This window comes from Anser anser (assembly GCF_964211835.1).
Source record: "Anser anser genome assembly, chromosome: 1".
NCBI lineage: Eukaryota > Metazoa > Chordata > Aves > Anseriformes > Anatidae > Anser > Anser anser.
The window spans coordinates 24,033,373-24,054,770 of record NC_139720.1 but is presented as its reverse complement, the minus strand read 5'-3'; the positions used below and the strand labels follow the sequence as shown (position 1 = coordinate 24,054,770).

Sequence of the window (21,398 nt, the reverse complement as noted above, 5' to 3'; positions counted from 1 at the left end):
CAGGATCTCATCACTGTTCATGTCTGCTTCTGTTGAACTGAATGTTTTTTGCAGGCTCCCAACACTTGTCCAGGTAGCAGTAGCAAAAGGAGTTTCAATTAATATTATTTATCATCATTAAGTTATTTTCTTGATCTTGTGTCCAAAGATAAGATGTGTGTAGTGCCTTAGTTAAGTACATAGTTTTGCAGTTTTATAAACACAAGTAAATCGTGGGTCAATGGAGATCTGACAGTTTATTCTAGCAAGAGTTAACAGTGTAAAATTTCATTTTATCAGAACTGCTAAATCAAGCATATGTTGGAAGTTTATTGTTTTAATTTGTTGTGTTACCTTTTTGTCGATCTGTTTTGGTAAAGATAGTAACTAGTTTGGTTAAAACAAAAGCAAGACAGAGGTGTTGCATCAGTGATATGACTGTCTAGCTAGAGAAGCAAAATCTAGCTTCTTCCACCCTCCTGTGATTTAACTTGCTGAGCACTGCTGTTCTTCGTGGGTTATTCTACATTTATATCACTACTGTCAGTGGTGCTGTCTATTTTTCTTTGTCCAATTTCAAGTTATTGGATTTATAAAGTTTTGCATCATATCAGCCTCAGAGTTAGTGATTACCAGTATAGATGCATAGATATAGATGTATGTCACTATATGTAGATTATGTATACGTGATCTATCTAGATTATGTATCTATAGTGATAACCACCATCTATAGACAGAATCTACAAGTAGTTAAAGGCTAAACCTTCTGAGATTTCTATTTATGTTATGCTACCAGATTTTGTTAATGTAGTCCTTGAGACTAAGTTGGCAATTACCTTATTTTCTTAATGAGAGTTGTTGAACCAATGAGGGCACAGATAATCTTATTATTACCATCCAGAACCCGTGTTACATTTGATGAGATTTTAGAGAAGTCATGTGTAATACTTTCCTGCGGGTCGAGTCTGCTTGTGTTACAGTTGTACAAGGTCAGACCTTAATTTATCTAGCAACTGCATATTTAATTTTAGAAATATCACAGGACACATCAGCTCGCAGGGCACTATTCCTGGCTGTTCAAAATGCAGGCCCCAGAGTAACAGTGGCAAGATAATGGGTTGAAAAGGTGAGAATATATGTTATGCTCGCCAATTAAACTAACAGTGAAGTAGTTTAAACTGTAATATTTAATAGACTGAGTCCAAATGTAGACTGCTATTAATTATTTTATTGCTATAAATAACGTCTTTGCATGTCTAAGGGTCTTCTATTAATAGAGAGCAAAGCTAGGACTGTCTAGTTTATTTTAAGGATAAGAAATGAGAATAAAATTAACACATCTAACATAAACTTCATACCCACGCATCTAAAATGATAAATGCTTGACAGACTTCTGTCCAAGGAAAGACTCAATAACCATGAACTGCAAGTTGTTCAATTTTTTTTTCAGTAAAAACGATAACTTTAAGATAGCAAAACTTTCTTCTTTTTTTTTTTCCTTTCTTATAGGTGAAACAACAGTAAGTAATCTCTTTGTTTTTTTCAGGTAGAAATGGGAAAAAAAATAGCAGAAAACGATCAGACTACTTCCAATGTTGTTTAAGGAAAATATTAAATATAAAAAACTTGCTTAGAAGGCATTTGCAGTTATTTGTAGAGATGTAGGGCCGAGGTCTGGTAACTGCAAAACCTCTGTAGTCGAATGGAAGAAAATTTTGCTGCTGAGCTTTTTAGCCTTTTCACTGCTGCGTCACGTAAGAGGGACGTTTCTGCTGCTGCTCAGTGTACCAGCCGTGCTGTTTTACGCCACTGTGATCCGGTGGAACACCCACACTTCTGTCGGACCTTGTCACCTTAGCACTGCGTATTACCAGCAGTGATATAGCAAATCAGGCTCTCGAAGCATTTACAGACCTCGAGCAATGTGTTCAGCACTTGTGCTGTGGTGAGGCTTTTACCTTCTACTTACTCTACCACGTCAGTCTGTTGCTACCTCAATAACTTGATTTTATGATATATTTATATATATATATATATATAGTGGAATAAGATGGTTTGAAAACAGCACACACAATGATTTTAAAACACTGCTTACCTAACACCATTCTGATTAAGTCTGTGTTCAAGCAGAGTTCTGTGTTGCCTGTGGCATTATCAGTTCTGGGGACTACAGCGAAGCAGGATTTAGCTGACCAACTGGGTATGGGAGTTGTATGACCAGAAAAAAAAAAAGAAAAAAAAGAGAAAAAAAAAGAAAATAAGTTTATCTGATGACTGGTTTCTTCCACTAATCTTTTGGAGATAAAGTACACGTAGACAGGCCATATATTTTTCCCAAAATAAAAGGATTTTCTTGCTAAATGGCTATCCTGCAAGGTGCTGTGTGCTCTTAGTCCATTTTGAAATCAGTGAAGTTGGACAGTAGTAATTGATCAACTCACAAGATTAAACCATTTGTGAACATTGTCATAACAATACTATAATATACCAAAACAGCCTTTTTTCAGGTAGCTTTCAATGTGAGGGCCTAATCAAAACCCTATGTAAGTCTTCAAGAATCTTTCCATTCACATAATTTGGCTTTGGTTCAGGCTCCAAGGCAGGTATAATGTGATGGGCTGTAATGTAATAATAAGCATTCAGGCTGGATTCCCCTAAGGACTGCAGCTTCAGTAGGGCTTGCAGGGCATGACGGTCCACCCGTGTGGATCTGATGCAGTGACCATGATTTCTAAAAAAGATGCTTCATAAATTTCAGCAATGGCATGGAGTCCTTAGGTATAGAAGGGTTTCAAAACATGAGGAAAGGTGTGAAGAAAGGCAGGGTAGCTTCCATTTGCCTTTGAGCTGCTGTGCTGGCAACAGGAAATTATGAATGATACACATTTCTCCTTAATAAATTAACTTGCCTAAGTTAACTCGGTAGTCTCATTAGGAATACCTCCCAGTGAAGTACCAATTTAATCTAAAATGCACTTTTCTTTCAGGTGATGATAGAAGAGATTGTAGGTAAGTTTACTGAGATACTTTAAAAAATACTAGTCCAAAAGAGACCCTGCTGCCTAACAGGTTTGTCAGTCTTCAGAACAGGGTACATTAGCAGATTTCAATGTAAGCATGTAAGGGGTTACATGATGAAAGCTTTAACGTGCCATCAAAATTAGGAAAGTGCATGTGAAGATGAGAAGATAAATTCATGAAAGAACCCTGACTCAGAATTTCCTACGTGTCAGCAAAGTGCATTGCCAACAAAAGATGAGGAACAGGGGGCTCAGCTTTGTGGCCTTATTGGTGATAAAGAAAATTTTAGCGCTGATTAATAAGAAACTCATGGCAGCATTTAGAAAAGATATGGTCAGCTGCTTGGTGTTCTGTAGCCTTTTGAAGTTTCTATGCTTTGTATTACACCTTGGTAGGTTGACATGGGGTATCTTCCTTTATGCATAAAGCAAAGCAAAGTATAAAGAAAAAAAAATCTTACTAATTTGTTTTTGCTGCAATAAATGCCATAGGCTTTCATGAGTTTGGTTTGATTATAAGAGTTTCATAACATTGTTACCATTTTTTATAAATACAAGTAAGATCGTATTGTCCTGCATCCTGACAAGGTGCTAAAGGTCTCAGCAACTCCAGAAATCCCTTTTTTTTTGCATTAAAAAGTCTACCTAAACTTCAGTATGCCAGCACATGACTTCCACAGCTTCTGCACACACATGCATGTACAGTAGATTTAATATCAGGAAGCATGAGAAAGGCTTTGGTACCAGTTGGTCTGCGTCGTACTGACCAAGTGGTAAGCAGTCTAGCTTACATGTGAAATCTTTTGGACTGTTATGATGAAGCCTTGATTAAAGAAACAAAAAGAAGGAATGGAGAACCTTTGGGAAAAGCACTGTTATAAACAAAATAAAGGTCTATTCTTCTAAGCCAAAAAAATAGAATATTTTTTTATTATTATTTGTGGAAGCTTTTTTGCAGTCAAATGGCAATCAAGAACAACATTTTTTCCTTGAAAGGAGATGGGACTGAAGTAGGTTTTTTCTTCCACTTTACTTCAAATTGTCCATCCTTGCAGTTAAAAGCTTGTGCCAAGTTTCTAATACATGCTGAAGGAGATGTGAATCTCTGTTACTTGGGAGTCTGAATCCAAGAGACATTCAACTTCCTAGTCATTCTGATTCTAAGCCCTTACTGGTTTGATTTTGTTTTGCAAGCTTTATACTAAGTAATGAAGTGTTTGTGGATGGAATTGTGATGCTGACTGTGGTACTTTGATTCACTTACTAATTGCTGGATCAATGCAGAAATTTCTCTAAGAAGAAATCTGGTTAGCACTTTCTCTTGAAAGCCATTTGGCAGAAAATGGCTTCCAAATAATTTCTATAACGTTCCCTCTATGGTTGCCAAATGACTAGGATGCCCTGCAGTAACTATTCTGTGAAACATACGACATATGCTTAGTGTAATTATTTAATATTATCGAATCATTTAGGCTGGAAAAGACCTTCAAGACCATCAAGTCCAACAGTCAACCTGACCTACTGATTCCCATCAGTAAACCATATCCCTTAGCACCACATCCACATGCCTCTTAAATGCCTCCAGGAATGGGGACTCCAGCACTTCCCTGGGCAATATTTGTACAACAATTTGACGGCAAGTGTTCTAGTATTGCATAAACTCAGAGAATAGCAGTTTAAAATTAAAATATATATATATATTCAACATCTGGTGTCTGCAGTCTGATTAAAGGCCAAATGTGTTAAGCTATGCAAATCAGAGAAGCTCTAGCAAAACCTTAAGTCTGCCTGTAAAAAGTTGGGTAGCTACAGTTATGCAAATAGTAACTTACATTTCTGTTCTTACATACGTTTTATGATATATAAATGCCACATTTTATGCTTCAGGAACCTTCAGCAAGATGATGTAAAGAGCAACATTCCTTCCAGTTATAGTTAAAATTTACTAGCAAGGCATTTGGTTGATGTGGTATCACTAGCAGAAGGCATGCTGAACATAAGCCACAGTTACTGTTGATGATATAAGCAGACTGAATTAAACTGGTAACTATAGTTAAAAGATCTGACATGGTCCACTAATCCACTCTCACACCTTGAAAATAACTGGCACAGCTTGAATGTCAGCCTAGCTCACGTACCGAATTCATGTGAATGGCCATTAAACTTCAGGACTGCAGAACCAGTGCAGAGAATCAAAGCGCTTGGTCTGCTTTTATAGCCCCCATGCCTTGGCAGTGTAAAATCAAAGCAAGATTTGGAAGTTGGTTCATTTTTTGTTGTTGTTTGTTTTGTAAATATATTAATGGATGGCATTAAAAGTGATAATTAATGACATAAGACCATTGTAATTTTCTATTGTAAGACTATCTGTCTGTCAAGTCTAAAATCCTATACATTATTATATTAACATAAATAGGTTTTGCAGTTGGTATCCTCTCTTAAAATCCCTTATTTTTTAACTGAGAAAACACCCCCATCCATGCTCGATTCTGCTCCAGGAGAGGACTGGTGAATACAGATTACAGCTGAAAACTCTTGTTTATTTGTCTAGTAAAGTTCATTTGAATTCAGAACTGGATGATATGTCACCTCCTAAACTTTAGTGACGTGATAGATCGGTCTTTTATATGCTGCTAGTGCCACCCTGGGTGAGGGAGGCAGGAAAAAATATTCTCTCCCCACGAAAAAGAGTCGAGTTCATAACTTTGCTGAGTAAAGTGTGTGATCAGCCTTAGAACTGGTCATATATTTCATTTGGAATTGCAAACACTCTCTGTAAATGATTCTCAAATGGTTTGTTTTCCTTTTTTGTTTCCGGAATTTTAAAAATGTGTATATATTTATGTTTTGCTCATGAATTCCTTGCAAATGCCTGTTTTTGGTTAGGAATCATTCTGAGGGGATAAATTTTCTTACTGTTTGTTATTCATGCATGTATGGAAATCATATATTCACTGATTTGGTGACTGCAGCTTTCTAAAGAGGAAAAGTCTATTTTATGGCTCACAAATTGTCCAGTATTTGTAGAAAACAAATGTAGCATGTGAACAGTAAAAAGAGCTTGTCTAATTGGAATGTCCAGTGCCTCCAGGGTTGTTTTCTGTCATTTTAAAATAGGAATAAACTTACCAAAACATTATTAAATTAAAAGAAATTGATGGAAACACTTGATTTTATTATTAAAAATTTTAATTTCAAATAGCTAACCATAAAAAATGGCGGATGAAAGCAAAGATTTGGTTGAAGATCTGCTCACTGAATATGCCGTACAGCTTAGCATTCAAGAATCGAATGCAGCCAAACCACCAGTGTCTTCCAGTTATAATGACAGGTACTGTAAATTCAATATGTGCATGAGAGGTTATGCCATATATTTAGAGTGTTTAGAGATACTGATTTTTAGTGCTTTATACCATCCTTGAAACAGTTCTTAGTTTGGCCATTATGCATCTTTCTCTGAGAAGCACTGACTGAAAAGAGTAAACAAAATAGAAATGTAGATTTTGTTGTTTTTGTATTCTTTCATAAACCGTTTGTAGAATGTTAGACTTTAAAGAATAAATTTGAGTTTGTTAGTAATCTACTCAGTACTTGTAACAGTGTTCCAGCCTTCCCCTGTGCACTTAGTTATGTATGTATGGAAGAAAAATCCAAACCAGAAAAACAAAAACCCTGCAGGAACATTCAGCAGGGGTTCGTAGGTGACATTGATGTTATAGTTAAGATCGATTCCTTTAGTTATGAAATGTAGGCTTCAGCTGAGCTATGTGGGGTGATGGAAATCATCTCCATGGTGTTACGCGGGGCTCTGTGCCGGGCAGGCGACACTATAAGCCAGAGCAGGCTTCTGCTCTGAGCTGTCTTCTGGAGTTGCAGAGGGTTTAGCGAGATGAGATTCACTTGGCTAAACTAATATTTCCCGTAGCTTTTTAGGCCATTTACATTCTTATGAAAAGGGCATACAAGAAAGGAAATGAAACTTTGTCTTAGTTGAGAGGTTCTTCAGCAATAATCCTATAAATACATTTTGTGGGTTGGTCAGTCTCAAAATTGAAAGTGAGATGTAGAACCATAAGTCTTGGAGGCCTGTTAGCATTTCTTAATTTCCTGTGGGATCTCGTGAGAGTTTGGGTTCTCATCAGGGGCTCCTGTTGTAAGTCTGGAATCTCCGTTGGCACTGAGGGCTCTTGGTGGAGTCACTGGGAATTCTCTTATTTGCCTGCTCCTCTTTTTTATTTATTTTTTTAATCTAATCTAGTTTTTAAGATGCCTCTATCACCAAAATCTCTCAACGCACTAGCAGACAACAACGTTCACCTGCCATCTCATGGAGAAACCTCCATGAGGTGGAAGGTGAATGCTGGTACTGATAAATGATACTGATAAAACTATCAACAATACTTTTTCAGGGACAATGGTACCATCGACATCATCAAACTGTCTGTTTATGAACATTGACATTCTGACGCCGTCATGTTCTCATTTGCTGTCTAAAGCTCGTGAATCTGAAGGGCTCCTTGCAGTACTGTGTGGCAAACACAACCAGAAATCTTTTCCGAATTAGGAGGTTTGTCAGAGCACTTCACAGCTCCTTCTGGAAACTGCCATGCCAGGGGATGAGAGGGAAGAGGAGGGGAAGGGACAGCAGGCATGTGCTCTGGGGGCTCATCAGGAGGTCAGCCTGCAGCAGGACCTGCACCTACCTCGAGAACTTGGACTACTCTGAAGCTCTGGGGTTCAGGTGTAACTTAGGAGGTCACAAGGCTAATCAGGACTGTAGTTGATGTGTTTCAAGGCAAAGTCGGCTCAGATGAGAACCTAATATAAAATAATGAATGAATAATATCATGCATCTACTATTTGTTTATATTTTATATTTTCTGCTTTTTTTTCTTTCTTTTTTTTTTTTTTTTGGATAGTTTTGTACCACCTAGTGAGGAAAATAGGAAAATTGTAGCAGCCATAAAGCAAGGTAAAAACCCTAATATAAAACAGTCTATTTGCAAAACTGAGCTTTCCATATATTATTTTTTTCAAATACATCTCATTTTATCCACTGGATTTCTAAAGGTCAAGTATTTGGGCTCCAAGACCTTGTGAAACAGAAATATGCTTTGGATGAAGCTGATGAAAGAGGCTGGTTTCCACTGCATGAGGCTGCAGCTCAGCCAATTCAACAAATACTTGAAATCATTTTAGATGGTGAGTAAGGTAAAAATATTCCGCAAGATAGGGGAAGCAGCAAAGAAACACCAAACAAAAAAGCAGACATGCACAGAAACAGGCTGAAATTGATTACTAAAAAAAGTATGAAGAAATCCTTCATGGCGCATCTTATGTATGTTGTTTAAGTATCAGGCAAATTTTCTTTTGGGAGATGTTGCATCAATTTACACCAGTAAAGGACTTGGAGGGTTTTTTTAATACTTTCTTCAGAAGCCCTGCAGTGCAAAAGTGAACGTATATGTGCATGTTAACAACATTTGTCCATTAATGTAATTTTATGTTTTACTTTCGTCTAGCATCTTATAAAGCAATGTGGGAATACAAAACCTGTGATGGAGAAACACCGCTAACTTTGGCAGCAAAAGCTGGCTTTGTGGAAAACGTACGAGCATTGCTGGAGAAAGGTGTTTGGCCCAATACAAAAAATGACAAAGGAGAAACTCCACTTCTTATTGGTAATTGCCTCTTTTCCCTGTGTTTGAGCAAAGTGAATTGCAACCCATGCTCAACTAAATTGGCATATCCATTTCTGCAGGCTCAAAATCTAACCATAGCAAGGGGAATTTAACCCCATTTCTGCGAGTCCTCATCCCTGTGAATAATTCTTACTCACTTCATTACTCCTATTGACGTATATGTTCTAGCTGCTGGTAATCTTTTTAGATGAAACAAAATGCCCAGCACTTACTGAAATGTACCCAGCACTGAGATCAGCAATAGTTATGCTTCAGGTGACCTCTGAGATGCAGATAATCCGAAGAATGTGACCTGTTTTGTTGTTTGAGGCATCTTCTCTGTACCTTCAGGGGTTGTAAGGCCTTTAGCAAGCTGGTCCCATTTGACCATCTTAAGGTACAAGTCAGGTACAAGAATAAGCTGTTACTTTAACTAGGATGTACTTTTAATGGAGGTCTGGATGTTACTGAAGATTTTTATTTTTATTGTATGATTTCCTCAGGAGTAGACAGGTATGTTCAATTTCAAAATCTCCCATTTCATTTCCCATCCCTCTTGCACTGAAAATAAGCTTCAGCTGCATTTCTAACTAATACCTTCATCTAAAGAAACGTGATTTCTTTGGAAGATTTTATGCTATAGGTAGACTTAAATGAGCCTCACTATATGTGGGTAGTTTAGCTATTGTTATCTTCTAGTTTCTGTTGAAAGTCAAAACATCCCCATTCTTCTGAGGAGAATCAATCTGTGAAATGAATACAATTCTCCTGTGTATTGCAAAGTAACATTATTCTGTATAACAAACGACAGTTTATACAATTTTGTACGATTATCAGTATTAAAATATTACGTTCTTGCAATTTTTGTTAACTTTCCTCAGGTGCAATTATATGTTAACATTTTAAGGCCCTGCAACATTTATAGAGTTTTCCTTTAGGATATCTTGCTTTTCCCAAGATATCACTTTGGGATATCTTGCTTTTCATTCAATAATTATAAGTCTAAAGCTTTTAAGCTATTTTCATCCTTTGTTTTTAACAAATCCTGGGCCAAGTAACTATGTAACTAGGGCTGATGAATTTTTTTTCCTTTATAATAGCAGTTTATTTTCCTAAATATTTCTCTACACAAACTCCTGAAAATGCGGTTTATAAGCTGTGTATGGTTTATGTGATGCTTTTTATGATATTATGCCACTTAGAGCTCTCAATGTGCGTGCAGATATTGCTGTGCATCATACATTTTAATCTTTGTCTGTAAAATAGAGAATCAGGTGTTTAACACCTAACATGATGTTAAGAGCTGAACATGATTTAGTTTCTTCTTTTAATTCTAAAACTCTGGATTGAAGGGCTCTTCAATACAAAGGTAAATGCTGAAAAAATATCTAGTGGGACGATTTCTGCTTCCAGGTACGTTCAGTAATACTCCACTTCAAGACATCTGTGGATAATTATGAAGACTATTGCCTCTTAAAAACCTTTTTACTTGTATGATGAGACATTCACAAAAGTTAAATTTGCTAACCCTGTGCTGCTGATCTTTCTCAGCTGCCCTGCCTGTCAGTGGAGAGATCTGCTATTCTAAAGGATAGTTCAGAAGTGAAATTAGACTCCAACTCTGGATCATTATTTTATATGTAAATAATTTGCAGGTGTAATTATCTGGAAATTTCAAACTCAGATTCTCAAAAAGGCAGAGCATGGTCTTAAAGTATGGCAGATATCAATTGTGCTTTGGCTAACAACAGCCACTGAGTACACGTTAGGATTAGAGTTACCAGATGACTAAATCATAATTTTGAGGGATTTTGGAGGGAGATTGTAATGCTTAATTTTATTATTGATTTTATTATTTTTATTGTAATGCTTGCACCAACTTTAAAAGTAAGGACTATTGCCTAATATTATGTTATTTTTATCATTGGAGGAGGATCTGGATAGGCTGGAGCGATGGGCTGAGGTCAACTGTATGAAGTTCAACAAGGCCAAGTGCCGGGTCCTGCACCTGGGGCGCAACAACCCCAAGCAGCGCTACAGGCTGGGAGATGAGTGGCTGGAAAGCTGCCTGGCCGAGAAGGACCTGGGAATACTGGTTGACAGTCGGCTGAATATGAGCCAGCAGTGTGCCCAGGTGGCCAAGAAGGCCAACAACATCCTGGCCTGTATAAGAAGCAGTGTCGCCAGCAGGTCTAGGAAGGTGATTGTCCCCCTGTACTCGGCTCTGGTGAGGCCGCACCTCGAGTACTGTGTTCAGTTTTGGGCCCCTCACTACAGGAAGGACATGGACGTGCTCGAGCGAGTCCAGAGAAGGGCGACCAAGCTGGTGAGGGGTCTGGAGAACAAGTCTTATGAGGAGCGGCTGAGGGAGCTGGGCTTGTTCAGCCTGGAGAAGAGGAGGCTCAGGGGCGACCTTATCGCTCTCTATAGGTACCTTAAAGGAGGCTGTAGAGAGGTAGGGGTTGGTCTGTTCTCCTACGTGCCTGGTGACAGGACGAGGGGGAATGGGCTAAAGTTGCGCCAGGGGAGGTTTAGGTTGGATGTTAGGAAAAACTTCTTTACTGAAAGGGTTGTTAGGCATTGGAATGGGCTGCCCAGGGAGGTGGTTGAGTCACCATCCCTGGAGGTCTTTAAAAGACGTTTAGACGTAGCCCTTAGTGATATGGTTTAGTGTAGGACTTGTTAGTGTTAGGACAGAGGTTGGACTAGGTGATCTTGGAGGTCTCTTCCAACCTAGACAATTCTGTGATTCTGTGATTCTGTTGCTTTTTCTTGCAATTGAGCTGATGCTGCTTTTGCACTCTGTATTCCAAACTGATGTATTTTACAGATTGTGATGGTTTGCCTTGATTTCCTGTGCAACTCACATCATCATTTATTTACCAATATATGAACTGGATACCCAGATTTCTAGCACTAGAATTTTTTTGATTTTCCTCATATCAGTACAGAATAAAAAGCTTCTCTAAACTTACTAGATACCTTTACATTTCAGGTCAACATACCTGAAAATATAATTGTATTATTTTCTTCCCTTTTTAATATCTTCAAGCTGTAAAAAGGGGCTCTTTTGAAATGGCATCCACTCTGATAAAAAACAACTGTAGTATCCACCAGCCGTGCGTAAAACGTTGGTCAGCAATGCATGAAGCTGCAAAACAGGGACGCAAAGATATTGTTTCTCTTCTTCTGAAGAATGGTGGAAATGTGAACCTTAAGGATGGATATGGAGTAACACCATTAGGTGTTGCTGCTGAATATGGTCACTGTGATGTGCTGGAACATCTTATTCATAAAGGTATGTAGTCAGGTAAAAAGGAAATACACTCTGGACTGGCATATGTCTTGCCTAGTTGCTGAGAGGTTTTAGGGTGATAATAGAAAAGGAGAGAAAGAGTACTGATGAATGAGAAGGTTTGGTTTCTTGGAAGGAAAGAAAGCATCTGTGAGTATTCCTACACTTCCATAATCCACATGAAATGAGTGACAGAGTTGACACCAATATGTTTCAGTCAAAGAGGATTGTACTGCTATACATGTCCTTTTCCTTCTTTTCTTGTGTGTTCTTCCTTCCCCTTCTCTTCTTCTGCTTCCTTCCTTTCAATAGTGAATATAATTATGTTGGTATTAAATAATGCATTTAAATATATTATGAAATGCACTAAAATTTTGAAAATCCTCAGTTATAACACTTAAGATCAAAGAAAATCCCACTCAAGTAAGCATTTTCCAACATCTGAACTTGTATCTGTACAACATTTTTTTTTGCCTTTGAGGTCTAAATTTTCCACATTTCTTGTTTTCATAATGTTTTAATTTAAATACATCTAAAAATGAGGAGGAAAGTACTCTGGGCTTGGTATTATGATGATCTGCAAGTTAATTTGGATATAATTCTGAACTGTCTACCCTTCTTCAAGGTGGAGATGTCCAGGCCTTAGCAGATGATGGTGCATCAATACTGTTTGAAGCAGCCGGAGGAGGTAATCCAGACTGCATAGCACTTCTTTTGGAATATGGAGGAAGTGGCAATGTGCCTAATAAGGCAGGACTGCTTCCCATACACAAAGCAGCTTATGAGGGGCATTACCTGTGAGTACGAGTTTGGACTTTGCATTTTCTTTAAGATGCAGTGTGGCTCAAAGTCATATTTGGAGAACACTATGTTAAACATACAAATGTAGAGGTCATTTATATATCAGAAATGCCAATGTTTTGTCAACTTGAATCAGCTTTTAAGTGTTATTTTAGAATACAGAAAGCGAAATACAAAGTATACTGCTTTAAAACTAAGCGAAAAGCACTGAAACGACTTAAACACAAGGTCCCATTTGACACTGCTCAAAACAGGTGTTTTGTGTTAGGATCTTCTTGTGTAAAGAATCTACATGGTAAGTTAGCATATAATTTGGTGATGGTCATTTTCTTCATGCAGGGGAATGATGCCTTACTAATTTTCTTCACTGTTTTTTAGGGTCCTGAAGTATCTCATTCCAGTCACATCCCAAAATGCAATCCAGAAAAGTGGGTTAAGCCCTGTTCACTCAGCTGCAGATGGTCAGAATTCGCAGTGTCTAGAGCTCCTCATTGAAAGTGGGTTTGATGTCAATACTCTCTTGGCTGAGCACATTTCAGATAGTTACGATGATGAAAGGAAAACTGCACTTTATTTTGCTGTTTCAAACAATGACATTCTTTGCACTGAAATATTACTGAAAGCTGGTGCAAATCCAAACAAGGATCCTTTAAACTGTCTTCTTGTGGCAGTGAGAGCTGGTAATCATGAAATAGTAAGGCTGCTCCTATCTTATGGAGCAAACGTCAATTGCTACTTTATGCTGGTTAATGATACGCATTTTCCCAGTGCCATTCAGTATGCCTTGAATGATGAAGTGATGCTGAGGCTGTTGCTGAATCATGGGTATAATGTGGAGATGTGTTTTGACTGTATGCATCAAGATATCTTTGGAAATTCTTTTGTGTGGTCAACTCCAGAGGAAGAGATTCTCCCAGGATGGACTTCTTCTGTAATAAAGGATAATCCAGTAAATAAATACCTTTGTTCTCTTCTCTTTCCCATTTCCATTAACTAGCTTTAAAAATTCTAGATTATTGTACAGAATTAACTTTAATATACTCACAAAATCCTTCTTTGAAACACACTAAAAAATATAACAGCCATTCTTCATTTTTTGACTTTGAGAGAAAATTATCTATGTAGAGTGGTTTTGGTTTGGTGCCTGACTAGATTTAGGAAGGAAGTTTTAAGAAGCTGCAAAGCAGGATATTGGTATTTCTGTTCCTGTCCAAACCAATGGAAAGGATGCATTTCCAAAGAGAAATCAGAGTTGAACAAAGCAATGCTGGAAATTATAGCAATGTTATAATGGTTATTGGCCTTTGAGCCTGTCCAGAGGAATTAAGGGATCACAAAGGTTAAGCATGGAAGCAAATGGCTTTTAAAGTAACTTACATAGGCATCAGTTTATGCCTGTTAAAGGTCATTCCTAATGCTTTGTTTAAATTATCTTGTGTAATTGCTTTAATTGTGTTATTTTGGCATTTGTCCTCTGCACAGATTTTGAAGTTGTTGCTTGATGTGTTTTTCCTTTCAGTTCTGTGACTTTATTGCTGTTCCTTGGTTGAAACACTTAGCGGGAAAAGTTGTTCGTGTTTTTATAGATTACATGGATTATGTCCCTCTGTGCACAAAAATTAAGTTTGTCCTAGAAACACAGAAGGAATGGCCAGAGATTCGTCAAATATTGGGTAAATACCAAACTTCTAGTTAATGATGTTATGATTTATTATAGGAAACTTTAATTCCCCATGTCAGATCCTATTAGTCCAAACTATGCAATCTAACTCTGTACTAGCTAAGAACCAGGTTGTGTCTGTCATCCATTCCTCAGATTGAGACAGATCTGTACTTACTGTCACTGGTCACAAGTTAGTTAATTGGACTGGGTTATGACAAGTATGCACTTGGTGAGAATTAGTCTCATAAGGAACGTCATTGTGTGGGAAGCCTCCTCAGTTAAGCAGGACCATTAAGGTACTTCTCAAACTCCTTATTAAGCCTTGTAACACCAGTCATTGCACAGCTATGGGACTCAATATTTTTTATTAAGGAGTATTGCTCACACTTCATCCTTCTTTTTGCTCCCTTGATCTCTCAAGTCTGTTAGTCATTCAAGGATTATCATAAAAGCATGGTTTACATCCTATTACGTTCAAAGTGAGAGGTGATGACAGTGAGTGTACCATCACAATAGTACATCACGTCACCATCAATTCCTGTTTTACATGATATACATCTAGACTTGCCATTATTAATACTGCAGTTGAATAATAGTTCTATGTACACTTTTACTTTTGAAGTTCTACAAGCTGGCTTAGACCTTCCACCACTGGTGGCAGCAACGACCTTAACTTAAAAAAAAAAAAAAAAAAAGTCTGTTGGGAAATGTATGAAAAGTTCTCTTTGCAGGAGCTAATTTTATTTAACTATTACTTTATTTTTTTAATAGAATTTGATTTAACATCAGAGAATGTAGAGAAAAGAGAGATCATTTATTAGGTACCGTTGATTATGTTAAATGATGTCTAGGTGTTCAGATGGATGTTTTGGAGACGCAACACAGTGTGAATATTTCTAAAAGGGAGACATACAGTGTTAGGCAGATATCTAAAAGAAGAAGTTTGTTTAATATCAACAGAGTGTAACATCACAATTTTGAAGTAAAATGAATGGTATTTTATTCAGAAGTGGCAATATAATAATGCCCCAAACTAGTAGATTTTGTTAATTTTATTACAGCAAGTTTTGAGATTGTGAACTGTCTTACAGTCAGTGTTAATGACATTATTTTTCCACTATTTCTCTCTCACTATTATTTTTAGATAATCCTCGCCCATTGAAACATCTGTGTCGCCTGAAAATACGTAAGCTTATGGGGTTGAGGAGGCTCCAGAAACTGTCATCTATGAAGAAGTTTTCACTTCCACCGCTTCTCAAGAACTATATCCTATATAAAGAATATGATCTGTATGGAAAAGAGATACATTTTGAGTAGTTTTTAAAAATAACTGTGCGCAATCTGTAATTAGACTCGTGTTTTTTTTTTAACTAGCTGAAGAGCTGCTTGTTGTTTTATATACACTCACAACATTCTGATATTTGTTGTAAATAGATCTTTTATGGGAACAAATTTTTCTTCAAAACTGGTGTGTTAAAGCTCATGTTTTAACAACATTTTACTATCTGAATCTAGTTTAAAATCAGAATAAGAACATTATAGTAATTATGTAGAAAAGTACACTCTAAATGGGAATTCAGATGAAGAAAGGACAAAAGAATTTTCATGATGGACTTTGCAATGATGATGATAAATACAATTGCTGCTCTCATATTGTGGCATAAGTTTATCTAGAAAAGAGAATAAATGTCTAATTTAACCTGGCAAGGAAAATTAAACCTCTAAATGCAAGTCTTTGTCATGTAATTGGCATGAAGTGTAACACATTTTATATTTAAAAAATAATGTTTCTATTATACAATTCTCCAAACACTTCAAAGATTCTTTTTAGCTATTTTTGCAAAGCGAGTGTTCCTAGGTACATCTGCTTGCCAGTACAGCATACCAGTACAGCATGTTTTAGTGCTTGGCAAAGATCAAGGGACTTCAGGCTTTTTAAAAGAGTGGGTAGATTTTGATGGACAAACAAAACAGGAAATCACGTAGCCTATCCCCATAGCTGAGAAATGGTGCAATGTCAAAGCTTTAATCATGGTTCCTACAGAGTTTTTTCAGATCGTTTCTCAGACAGACTAAACAAGATGCTTAGTTATGCTGTGATGCAGTTTCTGTGCATGCTGAGAATAAAACACACATGATTAAATATTCTTTATAGTATTCTATTAAAAGTGGATTGCACTTACTTTGCTATCCTGCCTAAACTCAGAGAAGATTTCAGTTGGTGGATATCAATATGTCAATGTTACATAGTGCCTAATTCAGAGCATAGATAAGCATGTAATTCAAGAGATACACTGGTTCTCCCTCTCTCTCTTTCACACACTCACACACTCACACACACACACACACACACACAGCTGAAGCATCCTTCTGCCCTGCTCCATATGCTTGCTTCCCATGTTCTTTAGAACTTTGTCTCTGCTGCATGTGATTGCCATATATAACTTATTAACACCTCAGTCAGAAATGTAAATTCCATTTCCAAAGGCAGCTCTGTCAGTTATTTGTGGGTCTGTCCTTCCTCACAATATATTTACAGGAGCAAATGGAACAAGCAGAAATTACTGGTCTGGGACACGGAGAGGGTTTGAGCAGAAGGCTTAATTGTTGCTTCTGCTCTCACTAGGGCAAGTACTCATCTGGTTTTCCAAGACATGTCCTCTGTTGTTTTGTCAGAAATTTTGACCAGGTTGGAAGGGAAGAATTTGGTCATTTGTGCAAAATGTCCAGGTATGTGGTGTCCACACCAGGCCCTGGCAGTAGGACGTCCCAGCTGACTGCTGACCCCATGCGTGGCCTGAGGGCCGAGTGCTCGGTGAAACCAACGTGGCTGTCTGCAGCCAAGGCTCCACAGACCAATGCATCCTGGATATACCAGTCTAAATGCATGTATGCTGCATAACCTATAAACTGGTATTTCTATGTGGGAATTCCTAAGCAGAAAGATGGGCTTAATAAGTCTTGAATAGTGGTCATTTCAGTGAATAGAGTGACCACAACATAAGGACCTGGGTAGTCACATAACTGATACATTATACTGCTACAAGCAAAGGAAACATGATCAAATAGGGCTTTAGACAGGAGATTTTAAACCCTTTCTGTGGCTAGAGCCAAATTCCATTAGTAATTTTAGTTCATGGGCCAAGGTTTATATTTAGGCCTCTATACACGCCTCAGGCAATAGTTACAGTGCCTCTGGCATCAAAGCATTCAGCTCTAGGGCAAAGTATTGCCTGAAATGTTTAAAATATCATGGACTAGTCCTTAAAAGATCATTGGGTACGTCTAAAAGGTTTATCACACTTATCTTTCAAACAATACCTCTGGGCCATTTTTGTTATTTGAGAGCCTGTTGCAGAAGGTGGCCTAATTCTGCTTTAAAGCTTTTCTTTCCCTCAACATTGAAGATGTTTATTTATTGAAGACTTTTTCCTCCTGAATACTAAAGGAAATGTAACACCATAAGAAAGCATGTGGAATGCCTTCAAGGCACCTGTGAACTGAGTGGAGGAGTGAGGGGCAAAACTTTGTTTTAAATGGAATATGAGGTGAGATAGTTGGATAGAGAAAGGAAGCTGGGTCATGCTTATGGCAAAACTAGGAACTGAACACAAATCTTTTGACTCCCATGTTTTGCAGCCAGATCATTGATTATTACTTTTGTGGAGTTGAGTATATGCTGGTGAGAGCTGGAAATGTGTGAAAAGAAGTGAAGGCGGCAGCCCCAGCTGTAAGAATAAATGGCTAGGAAAAAAATTTACTCATTTTTTCCCCATTTGGACTCTGATTGAACCCTTGTAATGCTGGGTTTTCATTTTCTCTGCTATTTGGGTGTGACTTATTAGGTGTTCCATTGCAACCCAATTCCATGGCATGTCTACCCATGGGCGACATTGGCTAGAAGTAATTAAATGCCCTGGCTTTGATTCAGGCATGCTCTGGGGTAGGGACTCTGATCAGTTTGGGGACAATGTTTGAAAGCAGCGATATCATTTGGTCTCTATTTCTCATAAAATCTGACACAAACAGCTGCGCCAGACTGATGAGCTCTCCAAGGAGCCAGGAATTCAACTGTGGTTCACAGATTCACAGATTCACAGATTTCTCTAGGTTGGAAGAGACCTCAAGATCATCGAGTCCAACCTCCGACCTAACACTAAGTACTCCACTAAACCATATCCCTAAGCTCTACATCTAAACTTCTTTTAAAGACCTCCAGGGATGGTGACTCCACCACCTCCCTGGGCAGCCCGTTCCAATGCTTAATAACCCTTTCGGTAAAGAAGTACTTCCTAACATCCAACCTAAAACTCCCCTGTCGCAACTTTAGCCCATTCCCCCTCGTCCTGTCACCAGGCACGTGGGAGAATAGACCAACCCCCACCTCTCTACAGCCTCCTTTCAGGTAACTGTAGAGAGCGATGAGGTCTCCCCTGAGCCTCCTCTTCTCCAGGCTGAACAAGCCCAGCTCCCTCAGCCGCTCCTCGTAAGACTTGTTCTCCAGACCCCTCACAAGCTTGGTCGCCCTTCTCTGGACTCGCTCGAGCACGTCCATGTCCTTCTTGTAGCGAGGGGCCCAAAACTGAACACAGTACTCGAGGTGCGGCCTCACCAGAGCCGAGTACAGGGGCACAATCACTTCCCTCGACCTGCTGGCCACACTGCTTCTTATACAGGCCAGGATGCCGTTGGCCTTCTTGGCCACCTGAGCACACTGCTGGCTCATATTCAGCCGACTATCCACCAATACTCCCAGGTCCTTCTCGGCCAGGCAGCTTTCCAGCCACTCATCTCCCAGCCTGTAGCTCTGCTTGGGGTTGTTGCAGCCCAGGTGCAGGACCCGGCACTTGGCCTTGTTGAACTTCATGCAGTTGACCTCAGCCCATCGCTCCAGGTTATGTCAGCCTTTGCAGCATCAGTGAGTTGAACTCTGTAGCTGTAACTGTTTTCATAGTTTGGTGAAGGACCAAACCACAGCCATGAGTTATATGACCAGCTATACCCTTTAGGGCCCATAATATCGCGTATGCCTTCCATAAAACTTCCATGCACTGGCTACCATCTAATCTGGGAAGCTGGCATGGCAGATCCTTGCTCTGAGTATCAAGTGGGAGACAATTTTACTGCTTTACTGCAGGAGCCAGTGTTCTGCCTCTGGTTTTTCATTCCTCAGCTGCCTTTTCTCTGATTATTCCTGATAGTACGTGAGTCTTATACGGAAAAGCACAGTCACAAAGCAGTGCTCTTTTGTGTCTACCTTTGGGTAGGTAAAGAGATTTTTCTGACCTTTATTTGGGGCAGAAAAAGGCTTCTAAAGTAGCCGACTATTTAGCTACGGTTTGCATGGAGAAAAGTGACATAAACTGATGAGCACGTATCTCTGTAGTACAACAGGTCTCATCTCCATTAGCTTTTGCATCAACCCCCTTAATATGTGCCTGGTGAACAGTGTCTTGCCCTCATCTGGTGTCTTCTGTGTAGCCAGCTTTGCCTCTCTGTTGTACTCAGCAACGGCACTAGGCTGCCTGCTGAGTCAGGCCATTTAAAGCCTTCCTCCCCCTCCTTTTTTTTTTTTTCTTTCCCTGTGAGCCTTGGCACTGATAGATGTCTGCTCAAGAAGTTGGTATCAGGAAACATTATTCCAGCCAAATTGAATTTCAGCCTGACTGGCTCTATTCTGGCTTGTTCTCTCCCTGACCTTTCCACTGGAAATTGTTTAGGCTGCAGTAATTAAAACTGGAACCTTGCTGTCCAAGGTGTCTATCCTTTGGAGTCCTTTTCTGTACCTACAGACAATGACCTTGATTCAAACCCACACTGTCTATCTCCAAATGCACGGAACAGTCTTCAAAGAAATCCATTCTGATCCTTTACCAAGACAAATGCTGGATAAATCAGAAAGAAGTACACGGGTAAGTGCACCAAATGACTGTATAAATATTTAAAGGTATATATTGCGATGGGAAACATTTTCTCTCTGGAGTGCTCCCTTAAGTGTCACTCACACCAGCAAAAGAGGTACTTAGATCAGGAGAAGTATTCCCTGAGGAACCCGTGTTTCATGATACTCCTGAAAAGCTGTAAAAACATGTTGTTAGTAGTCTTAAGACTGATATGGTACCATAGCTCTGGTACAAAGTATTTAATTTCATTTTCAAAATTCACATTTGCAGTAGAAATCTTTACATTTGATCAAGTCTAACAGAAAACTATTTACTTTTGCCTGCATAATTTGTGCATGGTACATACAGTGCCCAGACTCCCATCGTCATTAATACGGGCTATTTCAAAACAGACATAAATTCTCTACTTTATTGTCTCTATTTACTTAGTACTGCTGCTTGTATTTCATTCCTTATGATTTACATTGTTTGTTTATACTGCTAGGATCTTTTTTTTTTTTTTTTAATAAAAAAATATCTTAATAAACACACACTGGTAAAATACCTTGATTTAAAATCAAGGAAATGCTAGTTATAGAAGTTAGTACCTGTATTGCTCCCTGGGTATAAAGAAACAGCATTTTCTTTTTATCTGAAAGGCAAACTGTATGTTTGGCTAAGCTACACAGGAGAACTGTCTGAGGTGTTCAACAAAGGATTAAGTGCATGCACTTTTTGTAATTACTTACAATTTAATAGCTACATACTCTGACCTAGACATACAACTTACGGTATATTTGCAAATACCACCATGAATAATGTAATGCGTATGGTGGCAGATGTTATATATTTTATCATGCTTTTTGGGAAAGAACAGGCTGACTACAGATGCCTAAACAGCGTCCCATTCAAACTGCTCTTGTAAAAACCACTTTATGCCTGTCTCCATTCAGGAGTACCTCTGCTACTTTCTCTGCCATACAGCGGCCTCTACTTCTTGTCCAAAACCATTGAGCAATATTGCTCTGTAATTCCAAACAGCTGCTGTGGTCACCCTAGTGTCTGTACATCAGTAGT

At 38.6% G+C, this 21,398-nt stretch overlaps 1 protein-coding gene across 3 annotated transcripts; it reads left to right on the top strand.

Annotated features, from left to right (window-relative positions):
• Nucleotides 1-842: 842 nt before the first annotated feature.
• ASB15 (ankyrin repeat and SOCS box containing 15) lies at nucleotides 843-16,607 on the top strand. 3 transcript variants are annotated; one of them, XM_083820276.1, is made up of 12 exons: nucleotides 843-1,105; nucleotides 1,526-1,924; nucleotides 2,967-2,988; nucleotides 6,202-6,330; nucleotides 7,919-7,971; nucleotides 8,070-8,201; nucleotides 8,522-8,680; nucleotides 11,733-11,978; nucleotides 12,601-12,772; nucleotides 13,155-13,725; nucleotides 14,296-14,449; nucleotides 15,584-16,607. In XM_083820276.1, exons 4-12 carry the CDS (start codon nucleotides 6,215-6,217, stop codon nucleotides 15,754-15,756), a joined length of 1,776 nt encoding a protein of 591 aa, XP_083676402.1. In that variant the 5' UTR covers nucleotides 843-1,105; nucleotides 1,526-1,924; nucleotides 2,967-2,988; nucleotides 6,202-6,214; the 3' UTR covers nucleotides 15,757-16,607. The 3 variants fall into 3 exon arrangements, with proteins under 3 accessions (XP_083676402.1, XP_083676401.1, XP_083676403.1); XM_083820275.1 differs by lacking the exon at nucleotides 2,967-2,988; XM_083820277.1 differs by lacking the exons at nucleotides 1,526-1,924; nucleotides 2,967-2,988 and having other exon boundaries at nucleotides 843-1,142.
• Nucleotides 16,608-21,398: the final 4,791 nt, after the last annotated feature.

Bases quoted from the DNA above. Each gene is read 5' to 3' on its own strand.
- ASB15 (XM_083820275.1), top strand. From the start codon at position 6,215: ATGGCGGATGAAAGCAAAGATTTGGTTGAAGATCTGCTCACTGAATAT. The intron at 6,331-7,918 runs GTACTGTAAATT...TTTTTTGGATAG, and splicing joins TCTTCCAGTTATAATGACAG to TTTTGTACCACCTAGTGAGG. The intron at 8,202-8,521 runs GTGAGTAAGGTA...ACTTTCGTCTAG, and splicing joins ACTTGAAATCATTTTAGATG to CATCTTATAAAGCAATGTGG.